A 21439-nucleotide genomic window follows, 5' to 3' on the forward strand; every position below is an offset into this window, starting at 1 on the left:
CATCTCTATATTATAGCCCCACCCTCACTGCACTTTGGAGGCCGCTACCAATATTTGAAAGTTTAAAAAATTCGACATTGATGCAGTGGTCAATATTCATATTGTTTACTTAAGAAACATAATAAAAAGCAAAGATTTTTTGATAAGGATTCCTTAACGTTGTTAATCAAAGAATTGTGACCTAGTCCTCTGTAGTGGAGCAACTATTTACCTTTTACAAATATGCCTCTAAGATATATCTGCAAAAAGATAATATTTGCATGTAACTCTTTATATTCACATTTTTATTTAATCTTTTTTTATAGGTTTCATCCAGTGCCTTGCAGTAGTAGTGCAATTTACAATTAGTTTCCTTATTGATTACCTACAGACTACTTTCCACATTAATCGATTTATCATTTTGTCTATAAAAGTTAAAAAGTAATGAGAAGTTCCCAGCGTTGGTTTTCCATAGCCCGAGGTGCCATCGTAAAAGTGTCTGGTTTTGTCGAACCAATTGACCAAAACCCAAAAACAAATCAGAGACAAGTAGCAACTCCTCACATCAGAGAAGCTGGATTCATAAATGTGTGGTATTTTTAGCTTGAAACATGACTAAAACTATGAATGAATCATCAGAAATATTTGGAAATCACTTTTTTTGTCTATTGAAAAGATTGACGAATGAACTAATTGCTTGAGTAAATTCCAGTAAATGATAAAGTATTCATGTATGAGTTGATGAACACAGCCTGAGAGCTTTCTCACTTCAATGCAGTCAGTTACAAGAAATGTATTTATTCACTTTCCTTCCTACAGTCTACAAAACAGACAAAAAGCAGAGTGAGAACCGTAGTGTTATTAGTGGAATTAAGATGCAAGTGTTTTTCAGCCCTTACTTCCAATCATAATGAACTTTACTGATTCATTTCCCACACACACACACACACACACACACACACACACACTGTAATGTCCAGTTACCACAAACAAACCTTTTCCATGTTTTGTCTCCCTACAAGTTGAGAAAGGCCAACTTCCCATTTCCTCCCTTCTTTTTAAGTCCCTACTCCCCCCACACACATTCACACACCCACCAGCACTGCCACCCCACCCAGTTCAATTAACACTGCGGGTCCAAGGGTGTAAATTATTTAGCAATGAATTATTAATAAATAATAACAAAGGGGCTCGGGGGAGACGCGGCCCGGTCAATTAGGAGAGAAGGGAAAAGTGAAGGCAAGCAGCGGGGGGTGGAGGCAGGGGATCTGCAGCTGATCTGATCTGCGCCTCATCATTATCGCCGCCCGTCAGACACAATTACCTCAGCTCCGCACTCCCCAGCACTTCAAACAACAGCTCGTCCCTCTGACTCTGACAGCCCTCCACTTTCTACTGCCTCTGCTCTGCCAGCACGCACACACACACACACACAAACACACACACACTCCAACTCTATAACACGTTTAGATATTCTTCGTATATTGTAACACGGCCATAAAAACACTTTGTGATTGGCAGGTATGAGGTAGAATCACATGTCAGGGCACCTTAAACATGCAGAGGCTCTCAGGTCAGTAGTTCATGCTACAGTGACACAGTGTCTATAAAAAAGTTGGAAGTTTTTATGTTTCACAACATTAAATGAAGGGGACTGTTATGTGTCTTTATCAACAGAAAAGTGTAATGTGCAATCTCAAAAAAATCAATCAATGACAAAATACACATTTTCATATGTATTCGCTCGCTTTAATAGGACAGAACCTAAATCATCTCTAGTGCAGCCAATCGGAAGTCACATAATAAGTGAAACTGAGGTCACCTGTACAAAGTCAAGGAGTTCATTTGATTGCAATATCAATGTATATGTAGCTGGAATGTCAGTATTGTGGGAGCAAAACCTCCACCATGAAGACAAATGGACCAGACGACCCACTGGATGACATACTGTAGGTACAGTATACTCTGAGTGAAAGTATAGGTACACATGAAGGTTATACAGTCGTGTTCTAGATTTCTCTCTATGTGTGTCGTCCTGTCTAATTAACTCCAATGGATTTGACTTGTTATGGTTCATCTATAATTTTCCACAGGCCTTTGATATTCAGTCTGCCGATATAAAAAATTCAGGGTTAACTTGTCTCTAAGCCTGTGTGCCTCCCTGTGTGCAGCGGTCTCTCAACACAGGGGTTTGGATTTGATGTGATATGCAGACAGAACTGCAGGAAACTGGTGAGAAATTTTTAGTCGCTTCGTTTTTTTAATATTATCAAGAAACTGTAGATTAAATCAGTTTGAGAATATATGATATTTTTATAGCATATGTAATTATTAATCAAATCATTTGAAACTGTTCGCGCTCCCGAAAATACAAAATATTTGACAGTGAGCAGTGATGTCAGGAAAACCATACTGTTCACACAAACACGCACTTAGGTTACTGGGCATTTCGGACGTTGTTGCATCATTTTCAATCTGTTACTGGAGTTGGACGTATTTTAAAGCATCTGACTGTGTGATACCACAAGGTGGTGCTACTTTTCCACAAAGTGTAAGCCTCATAGAGAGTACTGTAATGCTGCTTTTAAATCCTGTCTGTTCATTTAGACAGCAAGACCTCAACAGGGAACACTTAACATGCAGAATTTTACGATGGAGTAGTGAATCCTGAAGGTCAGCATATGCATCGTGTGAAGTAGCTGTACAGAGCTTTTCATTTATTGAGCATGATGGTTTTGTAATGCTATTCCAAGTGCGTGAGGTGGCAGCCTTTGTCTGTTGAACCAGGTGGACCATTGAGGAGATAGTGTAAAACTTTAAAACTCACCGATCAAGCTCTGTTTTGCCTGTCTATCCCTGCAACCATGTCGCTGAGCAGGTCCTCCATATCCATTTCACTGCTTGTAAAGAGTCATCCAACCTGCAACATAGACCAGTGGGACAAATATGATTCATTAAATAAGAAAAAAACACATTCGAGTCTACAGCAAAGCCAGATGTGGTGATATCATCACAAATATAGAATTACTAGATGCATCACCTTGCTATTCAATAAATAACCTGTGGACATGTCTGTGTGCAAGCAGATTTTTTTTATTAGAGTGCAGCTTCTTTCAGCGGGATAAGCAGACAAGCCAACTCATTAGACTCAAAGAAACTTGGCACACTTCCCATAAATAACTTGATTCAGCAGGAGAGCTGAATGCAGTCTTAGTCAGCTTGTGGCCAATATGAGAGGATGGCTCTAGCAGCAGGTGATGGATCATGGCTGGCAAGAAAAAAAAAAAAAAGCACAGTATCTGGGCAGAAGATTTTCTCTGTACTTTCATTTGAGTGTCTTTATCGTGGAAAGCTTGAGCATCATGACTGACACTCATTATATTATACTGATAATACGCTGCTGTTTAATGAGGCACCTGTTTTATTGTGTTCACCAGTGAGGCATTTTCTTTTTACAGTGTCAAAAATTAAACGTCCTCCTTGCCAAAAGCATATTGATTGCATCTGGCTGCTCTGTCATCTCTCTCTGTCTTTTCTCTGGGAGTATTGATGACTCTCACCAATCTGACAGGATTCGGTGTACTGCTGTGTAGAGCCTGGCATAAGGAAAGGCAATCTGACAAATGGGCAACTGCTTTTATGACTCATACCTCCACTCCTCTGTATCTACTATGTTTTAGTGGAAGAGGTATTTGTTCTACCCTGGGGGGTTCGGAGAGAGAAGTAATGTCTCAATATGCATCCACTCAGTGTGTTGACGACTCATGTGAGTCTAGGAAACATGTTTTTTAGGGCCATAATACAGATTAACATGAACACAGACCCAAACAGTTACTCTCCACAGCAGCACAGCGTACAAACAAAGGTTCCTATTGCAGAATATTCTATGTATGAAGAAAGGCAGCAGAAATGTTCTCCAAAGTAGACATGACGATATGCAGCATGTGAGACATGTGTTGAAGAGCGTGTTCAGAGCAGTTGTATAGTTTTGTTGGGTTTGAAGGTGAATTAGATAACACGCCTACTGAAGCGCTGTTACATGAATCTCATTAACCAGGCTCAGCTTGTCAAATGCTTTGCTTATCTATAAAATGCTTGAGTATTAACGGTCAAGCTGCAGTCAGTCAGCAGACTCAGTGGAAAATGAATGGCATTTTGTCCACCATATGATGACTGGTCATTCTTTGGAGAGCGAGCCAAGAGCGAATTACTCCTTTATTGACCACACAGCTGAGGCTCAATGATTAGAGGCAAAGAACTAATACATCCATACCCATAAATCAATGACAGGTTTGGCTCGAGAAACCTTTAAAACATCAATCAGCCCGATTAAATGTAATGGTGAATGCACAGTCGCTCTACACCAATACACCTAAGTATATTATTAAAACTGCGTGCTGTGTGATAAAAGAAAAAATTGAAAATGCTTCCTTTTTTTCTCGGTCTGTTCCACAAACACTTAAATTACACACACAAGAACAAACAGGCAGAAGCACATTTTTTTCTCAAATATTTAGTTAAACATTATTTAACTAAAAACCTAATCTAATATTCAACTGCATGTGTGCTCCCAAAGTCCAAGTTCAAGGTCCAGGGAGCAGAAGAGGTCTTCATTATAGTTTTTTCTGTCCCTCCGAGATCATACTCAGCATCAAACACCCTCTCAGTTTAGGATCCCACAGTAAAAAAAAAAAACTTGCAAGCTTTTACCATAGACCAGGGGTCACCAACCTTTACCACTCAAAGAGCCATTTGGACCCGTTTCCCACAGTAACGAAAACACTTGGAGCCACAAAACCCTTTCGACTTGTAAAATAAAATAACGCTGCATATAACGTTTTTTTTGCCTTTATTTAAGTCCGTCAAAAAGACGTTGGGTTGAAGGTTCTTTCAAGTAAAATTCTCAATGTCTATTTGAGTCCTTCTTGCAATTATGAAAAAAAACACCAAACTTAAATTATCCACCGGCAGCAAGCTAAAACTGCCGTCCACTCTCTGTGTGTCGTCATCCTTTTACTGGTGCGTGCAGTCAGCTGTCAACCTGAATGATAAAGGACTATTTCACTTATCAAACTTGGTTGATGTGATTTCTGCTCCTGAACCTCAGCGCACAGGGTCTGCACATCAGGGCTGCATGCCGTCACCTTCATCCTTACACAGGATCGTAAGCTGTCACCTGTGAGGCGCGAGCGATTTGTTTAAAAACGAACAAACTAAAATAAAATAAGTTTTAATTAAATACTCATTAATTATTTTCAGGCATCAGAGGGGTGAAAGAGCCGCGGGTTGCTGACCCTTGCCATAGACTGTATAAAACATGGACGTACTCTTCATGGTGTCACCCAAAGGGTTCTAAAGAGACATCATGAAGCTAATCCAAATGGGCAAAGAGGTGGAGCGGAGAGGCGGCCTGGTTGCTGAAACCTAGCGGCTATGCCCATAATTGTGCATAATTTTAAGTCTTAACATAATTTAAATGAGTGAGTTATATAAAAATCCACCCCTGTAAAGTTGTCATGAACGGAGAAATTAGCCACAGACCAAAACCGTTTTCTGTACCAGGCTGTAAGCATGTTTATTTCTGCTGTAAAGTTGGCCTTTTTAATATGGGGGTCTATGGGGATTAACTCGCTTTTGGAGCTAGCCTCAAGAAGCTATTCAGGGAACTGCAGTTTTTGGCACCTCAGCTTCATTTTTCAGGCCCGGAGGTTTCTGCTTGACTTTTACATCACTGTCATATGAGGGCTTCAAATTAGCATACAGCTCATTCATCAAAGGAGAGAACAGTGGTGTTGTGTTTGTAGTTCTGTTCTAAAAAAGCTGGGCACAGTTTGTGGAAATACTGGACTTAAACACTGATTTCCCCCCACGGACAAAGATGTTCTCAACCAAGGCAGACAATAAACAACTGTGGTTTTGTGGTTGCAAACAGCTGCTGAGTAACCAGGAGCAAAGACACATGACAACATCAAAAGACAGTTGAGGTTCTCAGCAAAAGGTCCTAAAAATCATAGTTGATGTAGAAAAGCTTAATTGAATCAGAAAACACTTTAATGGAAGTAAATTCCCTTAATTTAACATCATAAAATCCAAGATGGCGGCTATAATTTCTCATTAGAGTGCTGCTCAGTGCTGCCACTGATGACCGGAAGCTGTATTACAACAGTTAATGCTAACAAATGTTTGTTCCTTTCCTTTACCGCGTTTAAACACTTAAACACGGCGTTCGGGCATTTATCTTTTCAGTTTCACGCAAGAGATAGCAAACCTACCTGTCTTGGGGGCTAATTTGGGATGAGGAGAAGCCAACGGTAGATTCCGGTGCAGGGGCTTTTGGCGCCGAGATGACCTCTGAGGGTCCTCGAGCCTCATTTTGATGACTACCGGTTTGGTGCTTGTGTATTAGCACTTTATGCTAGTTGGTACTTCACATGCTAATAGGTGAGTCAAAACGGATATCAGCGACATAAACACGGAACACCAGCTGCTGTTTCACTGGTTCGCACACCTTTAGCCCACGCATACTGTGCTCAGGGGGTGTGGTCCACTTGGGTTGGGACGTTCAGTTGCTCCCTCCCTCCCTGCTGGCTGGCTCATGAAAAACAGACCAACGAGGGAAAAGCGGGGGAAAGGGAGCGGAGTCTGGCACCGACCGCGCATGTTGTCAGGAGGAAATGGTATGCAGCTCGGGCTGGGCTGTTCCTCTCTCTGCCCTGTAGCTATCGTCTCATCTGCTGTCATTTACACAGACAACAGCTCGTTTTGAACCGGAACACCGGGCTCCGAAGCACGTATTGTGGAAGTATTTGCTCCACCCGGTATGCCCCAGCGGTACAGCTAACACGGTTCACGGCTGACGATGGCTTCCGTACGGATGGTCGGCAAAGTTACAGCGAGACTTTTGGGAAGTATTCAGCCTCTTCACTGCGGTCTCAAAACTACTCGTCCGGTTACATTTCTCCATCAGGTAAATGAATCATGTATCTAATGGATTTAACTCGTATGTTTGCTAACATGAGTCTGTCGGTATGTTTAACACAGTTGATGAACTGGTTTCCTGCTTTGTCAACACGACACTGTGGACTTTGTTGTACTGCGGACGGTTTGAAGACCAGTCTTCCGTCATTTTAGTGCACCGTTTAAACGCGCCCCCCCCAACTTGATGCCAACTTTCTTGTAAAGTCAGCTGAAAACTTTAGGAAAAAGAACATTGGTTGTTTTCACTTGTTCGAGGTGTTTTGAATATGATCCGGTTTTCTTCCACGTCCTCTCTGATGGAGGTTTTTATGACTGGAAAAGGGCATCTCCCTGTCTGTCAGTGTCTGCTCTCTATTTCTGTGTCCTGTAATTTTCATTCAGGAATTACGGGACAACAAATAAATTATTAAAGTGCATTACCTAGCTCTGCAGGGGTTTAGAGGGTCTAAACATGACTAACTGATCGTTACCACTAAAGCAGTGCTCATTTAATTAGTCCCCTGAGGAAGCTCTTCAGGCCCCCGTTTTGAGAAACAGGCCATGATTAGGCTGCTAAATATACTTCTGAACTTTAGTAGAGCCTTTCCTTGTCCTGCACAAAGACACATCACTTACTTGCTCGCTATATTCTGCAGCATGTTGAGCACAGAGGTCACTATCTCATTGTCTCATATGTCAGTGTTTTGCATCATCAGGTGCTTGTCAGCTGTAGTCAAAGATGCAGGTAAATATCTGTTTGCATACCTTAGTAAATGCATGTAGTTGTGAGTGTAGCGCAGGTGGACAATGCTGCGCAAAGTCCACATTGCATCAGAGCATCACCAAGAGGTTTTTGTGGTGTGGGCCATTGGTAAATTGGCCATTTTAAATTGCCTGTCTTTTATTATCCATTGCAAGAAATTGCAGAGGTCAGCAAAGTCGTGAGCAAGCGGATTCCCAACTGGACGCCTCAAATCACGGCCAGTGCAGGAAGAGCAGGGCGTACTGTATTGCTAAACGCTGTGATAGTCTCCATACTGAGTAAATATTGAAATGCAGTTTGTGGGACTGAGGAAGAAGAACGTTCTTTCTGTTAGATGGGCAAGCTGTCATGAGTCACCCCTGCATGCCAGAATGAGTAAGACTTCTATTTTTAGACTCAACCATATATACAATTGGAGATGCAGCTTTCCTCTTTTCAGATGATATATTGTAGTAAAAGTGTTTCTACAGCAAAATCCCGTTAATCTCTCTAAGGGTAAAGACATACTGAACACAATTATTACTTCAAAATAAAACTCCTCTTCATTGGTATGCTCAGTATGTTCCAAACAAGTCAGATTTTCACCAAAATATGCTTAAGGTCACTGCTTTTGTGTTCCGTTTCACCCTCTTTTAAGCTTTAAAGATGCTGCAGAAACAGTGTATTTAGCTTGCTTAAATATATGCAACAAAGGGGATCCCTGCAATTACATGGCCAACATCTTAACCCCTCAACCACCAGGATGCCCCCCTCCAACCCACAGGCTGAGTCAGTGCTGTGTAATTTGACATTTGTAAATTGATCAGGGGGGAAAACTGTTGTTTCCTCTCCCAAGAATGTGAGATGTAGACATTGAATTTAAGTCTCAGGTAAAGTGTTTTACCTGTGTGGCTGCACCACAGATTGTTTTAAATAGGAGAGTACAACACCTGCAATAGGAGAGCTGTTGACAAGAAAGGCAGAGCATCCTGCTGTATACCAAACCAGTTTTAGGAATCCGGAGAGCAAGGTGTCAAGCTTTCTATGAGTTTGTTTCTAATAAATGATAGAGAAAGTGAGTTCAGCTAATCTTAGATGCAGCATTAGCCAGTGAAACAGACGGGGACTCTAGAGGTTGTGGAGTAGAAAATGAAAATGGATTTGGAAGGATGGAGGTTTTGACTCTGTTAATTCATTGGTTCTATACCCCTGTGTAATGGAAACTATAAACAACTGCAGTCAATTTGAGCAGACATAAATTGAGTATCGAGCTGTGCGAGCAGTTGACAGCATGTGCTGATCAGACCTGAGTTATGTTCTCTTGTTGGTAGTCATGGGAAGTGTCATATTTCTATCACATTTCATTTAAATAATTATAAAATGAGCTATTATCTTCTAAGAGTGCACAGGAGATAAACCCTCCAACAACACTCTGCCATCTGCTGTAGCTTTTGTTTTGCCCTCAGTAACAGTTTACTGCTGGGAAATTTTTATTAAGGCAGGTCTTTCACTTTTATGAGAGAAACTTTAGGGAGTTTGGTTTTATGTCAGTAAGTGATGGTGCTGTCGGATAATTTGTTTCTTTTCTACAGTCAGTGTTGTAATGCTATACAGGTGAACATAATATGATGGAGCTGAAATACTTCCATGAAGAAGGAGTGCCGAGAGCAATATGACTGACCTGCAGCTCACTCAGTGCGAATAGTGTTTGTTCTGCAGCAGCCGGTCACTGTTCATTGTCTGTATTTACAGTAACACATAAAAGGAGCTCTGTGATATTCTGGGAAGTACATTTGTTTGCAGTTTTTTCCTGAGTCAGATAAGGGGATCAATATCAGTTTCAGTATTGAAAGGTTCAGGAGGCTGAATGAAGAGTAATACTACAACTCACCTCTGTGTAAACATGAATAAAACACAATGTGAGAACTTGCTAATCCTTTTTGACATACACTCAATTGAAAGCAGTACAATGCATTTAATGTTTTACCTCATCAACTTCATTGATTTTTGTAAATATCTGCTTAATCTGAATTTGATGCAGCAACACGTTTAAAATAAATTGGGTCAAGAGCAACAAAATACTGGGAAAGTTGTGGAACGCTCCAAAAACACCTGTTTGGAACATTCCACAGGTGAACAGGTTGATTGGTAACAGGTGATAGTATCATGATTGGGTTCGGGTCCAAAGTGTTCTTATTTAGACAGTACGGTTGCCTTTGTAGTCAACATATTCAACAGCTTCAGGAGCAGTTATAATTTGGGCCTCTGTTTGCAAAATCCCTGGCCATAATGATGATACATATGATATTAAAAGTCATGTCTTCATGTTTGTGTCATAACTCTCCTCTGAACAAAACCCCTGTGACTCCAGGATGTGTTGGTGACTACCAGCGTCCCGACAAGAGACAACAAATAGACAGCTCTGGATGTGTTGATAGGCGAGTTTTCTTCCACTTTTTGACAGTGGTAGGGGAGCAGTTCCCCCTGCTGTAAAACATATTCCCAACATACTGAACCTTTTGCACTGGATGCACTGAGATAATTGATGAACCACTTCACTTGACTGCTGGTGGGATTGCAAACCAGCCTGCCAAAAATATAACTCTGTTCCTTCAAGTATGGGGTGGAAACACTGCAGTGTGAAAGTAAAACATACACAAGCAGGGTTTCAGGAACAAATCCATAGGAGGAAACCATATTGTTCTTATAGTCTGTCCATCACATTCATAGTTTGTACTTTGAGTGTGCAGAAATAATAAGAACGTCTGTTCCTGAAATAGATCCAAATGTATGCTATTCCAGAGAAACTGGAAACCCCAAAATGTCGAGACAGCTGAAGCCAGCATCACTTTGTCACTGGAGGGGTTGACGTTTTTGTCGGACAGCTGTCTTGCATCTGTTGTCTTGTAACTTTCAATGTCTGGACTGGCATTACAATGTTGGATGGAAGCTGTTTCATCCCAGCTGTCTGCTTCTGCCTCAGTGTCAGGATTGGTCATGCCAGGCATAGAGCCGCTCTTCATTCGGGTAGCATCCACAGAAATAGAATAGGACTGAACCCCTTGAAGACACTTGTGGATATCACCCGCAGGGAGCCTTTCAGACTTGTGTTTGACACTCTTTCACTCAGCAGATATTAAGGTCTTGAACTCGGGACCAGTGCTGGGCAGTATGGAAACTTCCTGAACAGAGCTATAGTGAGAGAAATAGTGTAGCAGAGCCTTACACACCTGGTATTAACATGTGATGTGGGCCGTCCTGTGGCCTAGTGATTAAGATGCGCACCCTGTAAGTACACCAGCAGGGGAATTTGTTGCATGTCACACACCTTTCTTCCCCCCTGGTGTTTCCTGTCTGCTTTGCTTTGTAAAGATGAAAAATAACAGGAAAAAACATGCACTCTGTAGCTAGATATCTAATCAATAAGGGAAAATGAATGTTAATACAAGGTGTATATTCATTCAGAACACCTTGCAGTTTCAAAGCTATCAGATAAAACACCCCTGGAGGTGGTCTGGCTCACATTGTAATCAGATCTGAGCCAGGTGTAAGTGCAATCAATAAAGTTAAACCACAATCTGCTCTTCCTTCTGTCTCAAGCAGGACTGGCAAAAGTCTGCAGGTAAGCTCTTCTCTGCGAATGAAACATAAGGAAGAGTTAACACAGCAGCATTGCATCCCTTCACCTGGGACCCCCCATGTTCGCCCACTTGTTCTGCTAACGTAGATCCACAAGTCAGTCAGCAAAATGCATGTTGACATTACAAGAACACATTAGCATCAGCTATAAATGCAGTGGCCTCTGATTAGGCACTATTACACTGATAAGGTAATACTTAGATCACACAACAGCAGCTGTGATATTATCAGCTTAACTGATCCAATTCAGGAAATCTGTCACATTTATCAGCTATTGATTGGGAAAACCTCACCTGCTCCTCATAGTGGTTCTTAAAGTAGAATCGAAAAGCTTGAAACGGCACCTATGCCTCAACTATCTGTACACGTATCTAATGGTGAGGTAAGCATAATGACAGTCATAAGCTGTTATGAAATACTTGAAAAATATCTGATAAAGTTAAATGTTTTTCCTGTGAAGACAGTTAGATTCAGTGCATTATCCTCGTAGTTAAAATAGACACACAAATAATTCGCTTAATGTTGTGGTCTGTGTTCTGTATTGTCAACAACATATGCTGTGAGATCAGTAAGAGAAGAACTGCTGTGATAATGATGAGATGAGCTTTTGTGATAACAGCCCTGCTGAGGTTCACGGTGCTGCACCGTGTGATAACCTGTGTGAAACACGTACTGAAAGCTTTGTGTTCATGGGACAAAAGAATCACAGAGAATCTCAACAGTGAAACAAAGCAAGTGAAATCATGTCCTTAACCTGAAACCTGGCATATGAAAGTTTTTTTTTTCAGTAACTTCAGGGCACCTTTTAATCCGCCGTGTGCTTCCTGTCCTGCTGTGACCTTGTGATGTGAGAGCAAATGGGAAATATGACTCACTCGTGTTGGTAAAGTTTTTGTGGCAGCTTTGCTTTTCAGGAAGTTTGTTTTTGCTCTTTTCAGAATTCCTCCTTTATACCTGTCTGTTCTGGACCTTTGCAGACACCACTACATTCCTAAACCACCACCCCCCTTGTTGTCCCCCTCTTTTCAGTATTCAGCTCTTGCGTTGTGTTGTGCTGGCCTGCAGGGCAAACAACTGTTTGCTGATTGAAGCTCGGAGTATCTTAGTGTGTTATCACAAGTCAGCATAGATATAGCAATTTGGGATGAGTGGTGGTTAACTGTAAGACCAAAAGTCCTTCTCTTATAAGTATGGTATGATTAACTAAGAGACGAGTGAAGACGCAGAAGAGAAGTTCCTTCAAACAGACGGTTACTATCTTCTCATGGCGAAATAACTATTGGGAAAGCTGTCAGGAACTGAAGGGCTCTGCTTGTTGCCCCTGTTTGATAAAAGGACATCTTAACATTCCCAGCATGCATTAAATTAATTAAATCTGTCTTTTCATGTGGAGTATCCAATTCATCCTTTTTTTTAAATCCCTCAATGAATTATTATTTCAAACTATCATACTTTTACAGTATGTTATACTGCTTGATTTTCACTATAACCAAATATTTTATAAGCGCTATGCAAACACAGACCTTGTCTTTCCCCAACCCCCATGCCACCATACTGCAGTCGCCTTCATCCCATTGTAATTCCTCCTTGTCCTCCTAACCCGACCGGATCATTAACTGGATAACCGAAGACAAACGCCTCAACGCAAATCACTTTCATGGTACAGTGCTGGCTGTTCTTAGCCATGATGGCAACAGGGACTAATTCAATTTCTCATCATGGCGGCATTCGTTTCCCCCCCCAGCCTTTAGGCCGTTTATCTCCCTGCTTCAAGGCATGCCTGCACGATGCTGCAAATCATCACGCTATGATCTCATGTGCACATGTGGAAAAGTCGCTTTACTTAGTGGTATGAAACCCTTGACGAGAGGGGGAGGAAGTGCCTTTAGGAAGTCTAGATGCGACAGGCCATAGCTCAGTTGTGACAGGATCCATAATGGAGCAACATTCTGGGAGACTCTAGGGAAAATGAGGCTGCTTGTCACCATGATAACCCTGCTCACTGCTCGAGGAGGAAGACCCGGCCTGCTTCACGAACACAGAGGAGGGACATAGCAGTTTGTCACCGGGGTGCTCAATTTTACTCTCCGTCTTCGCTCTCTCCCTGTCGCCATGGCATAAATAAGAAATGCGTAGCTCAAGGGGTAAATATACCTTCAGCCGATTGTTTTGAGAAAGAACAGTTTGAGGAAATTATTTGGTGGAGAGGATCTGGTGCGCAGTGTTGTTCCCTGCAGCTCCAAACTGAAACAAACTGAAGGACAATGAATAGACAGCAACCACCCTGCACTCTAAATACAGATTAGCTGTGTAATTGGGAAGTGTGTTTTGTTTTGATAAGCAGACAGACGTTCAGTGTGGAAGCCAGTCGTGACAGTAGTCATCATGTGGAGTAGAGGGGCCCCCCCTTTCTGCAGGCTGCTTGAGTGTCTGGTGACACTGATGGCATGGGTGTGATTGCCTGTTACCTTTGTGTTTGCTTTGTATGGGCTTGTTCAGGCAGTACGGTCTTTAGCCTGCAGTCTGTTGCAGTCATATTGTGTTAAGTAATCTGTGGGTGTGTCTGTCACTTTGAATGGGAGTAGCCCCAATGAAACTATAGATCATAAATAGCTCTGAGGTTGGACATTTTTAATTTGGATCTACTCCAGTAATTGGTAGCCCTCCAATGCACTGACTGACCTTTCCTGCATTTGGTGCAGAGCTTGTAATCTCTGTCTACCTCACATCTTACATGTCTGGACGGGTAGAAATATTGACTAATCAGCAACTGAAAACCATTTCAGTTTCAATTCATAGCAAAAAAGTTAATTCATCAAAATCTGCCATATTGAATAAACCGAAATCCTTTAGTTAATTTTTCTAGATTTTATCCCAGCTGTTGGTAATTGTCGGTGTTGATACATGCTATGGAAGTGAATTAGCAATAGAAAGAGATAAATGACTAACAATATTTTTCCTTTTATTAATGGAGTATTTCCAGCCACGTTAGCGGTCCAGAATGAAATATTTCAATAAGATAAAGCTTTTGTGCGTAAATTGATGGACCACAGAGGTAAAATCTTCTTGACTTCTATGTGACTTTTCCTCCAGCACCGCCACAAGGCTGACGGCTGTATATAAGCGCAGCCTCACAGAGCTGCTAGCGTGGCTGTGGACACTCTTGTCTTTGGATTCTCTGTGTTTGTTTGTAGTGCATTTAGAGCAGCAGCCAGGTTATTCCCATAAGGAACATAAAAAACATTATTGCACTTGCTCCTTACGTATGTGTCGGCCATTGAGTGTAACGAGGCGGGGGCTCATCTGCTGTTTTCAATAGTCTGTTACAAAAACTCAACTCCAGGGTCACCTGTCATCAACACATAAGTACATATAACATATTGGAGCCAAAATGTACTTTAATGTTATTGTACGGCTGTTTAAGAGCATTTGTAATCGGCAAGTGTAGGGTGAGAGAACTACCACGGTGAGTGTTTATCATGCAGTGTGCTACACACTGTAATAACGCACGGCGAGGAGCACGGATGAGGAAACAGGCTGTTATTTTCTGCACAGCTCTCAAGCTGCATTCTCCGCCACCGTAGCCACGTTCTGTTGATTTAAAATGGGTCTGGTATGTGTGCGCATAGCATATAAACTGCCTAGAGTCAGTCAGCTGTTGAATTGATTCTGGTCAATGATTTCACACACACACACACTCCCATTTGGTAAAGAGACAAATAGTCCAGCCTTGCCCTTGATGCTTCGCTCCAGATCTGCTTTTTCAGACTGTACAGTGTGAGCTCAAATGTTGCTCAACTGACTCTCCTGTGAAACTGCTTTGACATGAAGTGTTTTTTAATTAGAGTGACATGGTGACAGGTATTTTATTCCCACGCAGCTCCAGTATGTGTTGGCAGTCAGCACCCTCACCACTCAGTTTAATGAAGCGCGATGGCTGCAGCAGTATGGGAGCCTTATAAAATGCTGTTCCAGGCTGTTTAACATACTGGTCTGGTAGTGTGTTTGCTGTCTGAGGTTAGCCATTAGGAGTCACAGAATAACCAGTACCCTTATAAGGTTCACGGGCAGCATGGCCATGTACAGCTGTACTACAGATAGACAACACGAGTGAGTAAGATATTACAAATTTCTGTGATTTCTGAGATTCATCTTTGTTATTTATACCATGGCAGCTTTCCCTTTTAACCTCTCTGGTTGCATCAGGCCAGTGGTTCCCAACCTTTTTGGCTTGCGACCCCTTAAGAAAAAGCAGTGTTTGTACCCCTTGTTGCAGGTTAGAGCCTCAGTGTGGATGTTGTTCAACCAGAGTGATTTTTCCTGCTTAATTGTGGTATTTTCATTTGTTTAATCCTCTTTTGACTGCTCAGATTTATCTTGAGACCCCTGGCTGGATTACTCCATAAACAGTCATAAATAGTTTCTTTGTTCTAGAAAATGTGTTATATTAAAATCAGAAATAACACATACACAGAGATAGAGGATTTTATCCATGTCAGCCACTCTCTACTGCGCTGTATGTATCACCACTTAAAATACAAAACAGAGACAGTCACTAAGCCATGTCTATTTTTTTTTTTTTTTTAGCTTCATGTGCCACCATGCTTGCGTGATTATATCCATCTGCATGGTTTGTTTCACTGGTGTTAAAGAATACGCACATACAGAATATGACTTAAAAATCGACTTTTTCTGGTGTGCTGATGCGTCGGTGGTAAACAAGCCCGGTGGCAGGTGAGCATTCAGCTATAGAATAACATCTGGAGATCTCCCACAAGCTGAACTGCTAAATCTGGTCTCATTGGGATCACTTTATTTGGCTTTTCATGTTTTCCTTCACAGTGTGGTGCACTGCTTCATTAGCAAGCCAACAAACACCTCTAATTCAGATTTGTACATTATTTCCAGGTTAAAAAAACCTTTCAAGCTGCTTTTTAATGTTCCTTTCTGTTTTGCCTTCTGGTTCTGGCCACTGTGATCCATTACTGTCATCGTCTTCATGGTTCATGTCTCTACAATAAAAACCGAAGCCTCTGGTCATGTGGACTGTTAGTCATTGCTGTATGTGAGTGTTGTTTTTCCTGTTAAAGTTTCATCTCCTAACCAGTGGAGTGTGAGGGACTTCTGCACATCTGGCTCCTGCTCCATCACTGTGCCACAAGACTCGTTTGCTTTCTCAGACCATGAAAATGGACGGCTCCCTTGTTCCTCTTTAATGTGATATTGATTGAGCGAACTCCCAGCTGGAGGACAAGGGGTGGGAGAGAGTGGTCTGCCACATCCACAGATGTCAGTCTGAGAGAGATGTATTCAAGTGGGACCCCTGTGACTCTCGGCTAAATAGGAAAGACTGTGGATGGATTCTGTTTTTGAGGTTGAAAAGGCCCAAGTGCTTTAACAGCAGGACGCCAGTGTTCAGAGCTTTTAGGAGGAAACTGGAAGACATGATAACATGAATTATTTCTCTTCTGAATCTGAACATATGATTGTTATTTATGCTGATGGTACAATTACATTCCGTTGGTTTTGTTTGGTATTTTTATTCACATGGAAAAATCTGACTGTCCGCAGTAAAGTTCTTTGTGTTTTTGTTTTTCTTCATGTTAACATTGCGCGTTTGTAGAACGTTTGAGTGGCTTTAAATAACAAGTAGAAATATGTGCATTTAAACTGTAAGGAAAAGTGTACGCCCAAAGACTGTCAAGCACAGGACAGGGAAGAGCTCCTGCTGCCTAGAATCAGCTGTTCCATATGGATGCCCTCTCTATTATCCGGACAGCAGGAGAGACTTGAGGCCCTGCGGAGCAATCGTACGTTTTTATTGAGAGACTGGCATTTTGGTAAGAATTAAAGACCGCAGCCGAACATTTAATAAACTTAATTAAAAGTCGTGCATCAGCTAAAAGGAGCTGGTTTAATCAGGAATCTGTACCATCAGCTGAGCAGAGTACACACTTCAACTGCCATGGAAGAAATTTATACCAGCGTAAAAGCACTCTGAGAACAAACCCAAAGCCCTAAAAAAGTCAATTGATGTGGCTTGTTGGCAGACTGTTTTCAATCAGATCTTTTTTCAGATCTTTCTTTTCAGGATGCTGAGGATCTGTTTGCTCTCCACTGTCAGCTGATGTGACAGTTTGAGGGCTTTAACAAACTCAATGGTGATGCTTTCTTTTTCTCTCTATCTATTATCTTGTCTTGTTTTTTTAGGTTGGGCAGAGGCCTCCCCTTCTTGGAACTTCTCGAGCTCTTTTCTACAGCACACTCCCACCCTCCAGTGGTAACGTACAGCCTTTACATCCACTTGATAATACATTGTTTTATGTTGCATGCCTGCCCCCTGTTGGTGACTGCTGGGTAAAACGCATTAAACGAGCTTGACTTCTCTGCACAAAACATATCGCACAAAAATGCAATCTCAACAGATTTCCCCCTCACTGTCTTGCAGATGTGTCCTTGAAGTACAAATATGGTCGTTTGGTTCTGGAGGTCCCGTTGCCCTCCAGGAGTGAGAAGTGTCTGTTCTTCCTCAGGCCCATGCTGATGAGTGTAGGAGACCTGATCACAGATCTGCAGAGGGAGGACCCTGGAGCCACTGCCTCCATTCTCTCCAAGGGTAGGATACGACACATGTTAGCTATGTACACACCGGACCGATCACATTGTTCAGGTTTACTCACGCGTTAAACTATTTTTGTTGCTACCTGGTTTGGCAGGTTGGTCGAAGTGAAAGCTGACGAGCAGCACAGTTTGACAGGATGTCTGCAGAATGTAATTTCACAAATCGTTAACTAATTTTCACAAGGTGAGAGTCACCCTGAAGGTTTTAAAAGGTTAATCGGCTCTGAATAGTAGAGAGAGAAGTAATTTGCTTTTAACCTCAAAACAAAGGACAAGGAAATGTGCTTTGCATTGCCAATAACTGGCCTCATTTGTGGTACAGTATGACAGTGGTTTCCAGTCTTTTTGACTTGTGAGCCCTTAAAATGAAGCAACTTGTGACCCCTCAGCACAGGTTAAAGGGACTCCAAATTTAGACATCAAAGTCTGTGTACAGGTCTATGACAGTACTATTGTTTATGTGAAGTAAGTTGTCTAAATCCCTGCGGGGCTCTAAAGGAAGCTGCGTGAGGTCTGATAAATCGCCTCAAGTCTTGAGGCACAGTCTGTCGGGTCTGATGCCTACAAATTTGAAAATAGAAAAAATAATCTGAGTGCGTGGAGTTCGAAAGAAGACCTCTGTAGCCCACTCCTCGTCTCTGCTTGAGGCGATGTGGCTCAAGGCTGCGTCAGGTGCTACTAGCATAACATGCCCAAACTGTCAGCAGTCAAGTTGCATTGTGGGTAATGTGGGTGCCAGTCTTTGACAAGGAAGAAGAAAGTGTGGAATAAAAAAGATTTTGATCCTTTTTTTAAAAAAACTGCATCGTATGTCAGAGTTAGAGGAGCGTTAACGTTTCCAGTACTTCACAAGAAAAAGCAACAATTCCAGAAAAGGTTTTTAAAAATAGATAGTTTTCTGCAACAGAAATATTAAGAAAACATCTTGTGACCCCTTGGATCTATCTTGGGACCCCAGGTGGGAGCCACTGCAACTATTAATGACTTAACATAATGCTGACGTATCTCCACGGCAGGTACAATCAAGTCAAGGGATCCTTTGTTGGTCCGTAAGGCGCCACTCCTGCTGTGTCAATAAGGGATGGGACTCACATTCTTCTTCTGTGGCAATCACTACATCCATCTGCACCACCTAATTGCAACACACGCAGGCACATTGTTCATTACCTGCTGAAAAATATTCTGAAATCACCAACTAAAGGAGGCTGACAGGAAGATATCTGTGTTTCAGGAAAGAAGACGTGTTAGAACTGAGGGTCATACATTTTATATTATACTGAAGTCTTATTTTCCCTCGGTGTCTCATTCCTTTAAAGAACTGTCATTTTGCAGTGATGAGTATCTTTCTTTATGTTGTAAATTACTGTTCCAATTATCTGTTTTGCTGGGCTGTAATGGTGAAATTATGATCACAATAAACTGAGTACTGAGTTAGAGATTTGTCCTCTTCTGACAGATGGAGAGCGTGTAGCCAACACCACGCTGATAGACGCTCTGCTGGATAAGGACTTCCAGCTCGTCATCAATGATGCGGTTTATAATGTCTGCGCTCCTGAAAAGGGTACAGGCACATTTCTGTCCAGGCGTAAATGGTCCTTCATAATTACAACTTAGGCCTGCTGATATCGTCTCTGCGGGCGTGACTCACCTCACTTTCTCATCCTCATCCACCTTGTTTTGCCCTCTGCTGCAGTGGGTACATCCAGCGAGCATGCCATGGGGCTGGAGGACATGAAGCATGTTGTTCATCTGCTCCACACAGCGCTCCACCTGCCGGAACACCACCTGCTGAAAGAGAGGCAGCTGCTGGAGAGACTGGACAACCTCAAACAGGAGCTGTCACCTCTGGAGAAGGTAGCCGATGTGCCTCAACATCTGTATGCCATTAAACCTCTTTTTCTACCTCGCTACATCATGTTGACAGTCCGTTTTTAGGGACAGCTGGCGTCTATGACTTGTTGCTTTGGTTAGAATGGGTTGTACGAATTGGCTGGTGACCCGTCCCTCCTTGTCTTGCTGCCTGACAGATGAAGGCTCAGCTGGGCCGCACAGCAGAGTTCCACACGTCCAGAGTAGTCTGGACAGGCATGGCCCTGTTGTCTGTGCAGGGTGGGGCTCTGGCCTGGCTCACCTGGTGGGTGTATTCGTGGGACGTCATGGAGCCCGTCACTTACTTCATCACCTACGCAACCAGCATTGGAGCCTTCGCCTACTATGTCCTTACCAAACAGGCAAGTCTCAGGGACATAAGACTACTCTATTTTATTTGATCTGAAGCTTAGTCGTACACAGTCAACCACATGTGTGCAGATGTTGTACAGTTTGTTCTGTCCCTCATTCACAGCAGTCCTACTTTCTTCTTTCCCCCAGGATTATGTATACCCAGATGTTAAAGACAGACAGTTCCTGCGTTACTTTTATAAAGGGGCCAGCAAGAAGAAATTCAACGTGACAAAATACAATGAGCTGAAGGATGAACTGTTTCAGGTTGGTTGACTGGTTCTCTTTCACAATCCCACATTAGCTACATCTGTAGCCACAGTTACAGACTCTTCAGAGTCACAGACAACCTGCCGAATATGTTGTGGACACATTAAAATGTAGGAATACAGTATGTAAACTGCACCTGAGCTGCAATTTACAAACTATTTCTATACTTGAAATTGATTTTCTGAGATTCCAGTGACTCTCTCTCCAGCTTTTCAATCAAATAAAAGCTTTTAATTTTTCTAATGAGAACAGCTGCTGTATGTACGTATATTAGCAAACAAGACTACAGATCTACAGCCATGCTAGCAGTTCTGTCTGTCTGTAACAGTGCTTTGAGCTAAATGCTAACATCAGCATGCTAACTCATAAGAACAATATCAACATGTTAATGTATTTGTACATGCAGGTATAATGTTAACCATGTTAGCCACCGTAGATAACATTTGCTAATTAGTATTAAACAAGTCAGTAGTTTTGGATTTATTTGGCCACAGTCCAAAGCTCTGGACATTTAACATTTTGAAATCATGGTTGCTTTAGATGAAAAGTTAAGGAATCATTAAAGTTATTATACTGACTGGAAATTCTGCTGAATTAATCTTCAATAATACGTTTGTGTGTGTGTCAGGTGGAGGAGGATCTTAGACGTCTGAGAAACCCAACTCAGCTTCAGCTGCCACTTGAACAGATCCAGCTAAAGCCATGAACGAAGCCAAGCCACGGACAACGGTCACAAACACTTACACGCTCCAAAGCAAAAACAATTTTCCTGCTTTGTTTTGATAACAGCACCTTTTTACCAGGAATCCATATCATTCTGTGTTTTGTTTACAGTCTTGATGATGATGCCAATTAAACTTTGAGAACAGTACAGATAGCGAGGACTGTTGAAATAAAAAGTACTTATCAAATACTGGGAGAACATCCCGTCTGCCTGATGACTTTTTATGGAACTCCATGTACACATATAACCCTAGACTGTCTGAGAGGATGGAAAACAAGCCGCTGAAG

At 42.0% G+C, this 21439-nt stretch overlaps 1 protein-coding gene across 1 annotated transcript; it reads left to right on the top strand.

Annotated features, from left to right (window-relative positions):
- Positions 1-6576: 6576 nt before the first annotated feature.
- On the top strand, positions 6577-21360 carry LOC121626878 (calcium uniporter protein, mitochondrial-like). The gene is made up of 8 exons (XM_041965606.1): positions 6577-6946; positions 17528-17597; positions 17766-17933; positions 19395-19499; positions 19632-19792; positions 19966-20169; positions 20309-20425; positions 21057-21360. Exons 1-8 carry the CDS (start codon positions 6839-6841, stop codon positions 21132-21134), a joined length of 1011 nt encoding a protein of 336 aa, XP_041821540.1. The 5' UTR covers positions 6577-6838; the 3' UTR covers positions 21135-21360.
- The last annotated feature ends 79 nt before the right edge of the window (positions 21361-21439 follow it).

The sequence above is a fragment of the Chelmon rostratus genome, chromosome 3 (assembly GCF_017976325.1).
Source record: "Chelmon rostratus isolate fCheRos1 chromosome 3, fCheRos1.pri, whole genome shotgun sequence".
Classification (NCBI taxonomy): Eukaryota; Metazoa; Chordata; class Actinopteri; order Chaetodontiformes; family Chaetodontidae; genus Chelmon; species Chelmon rostratus.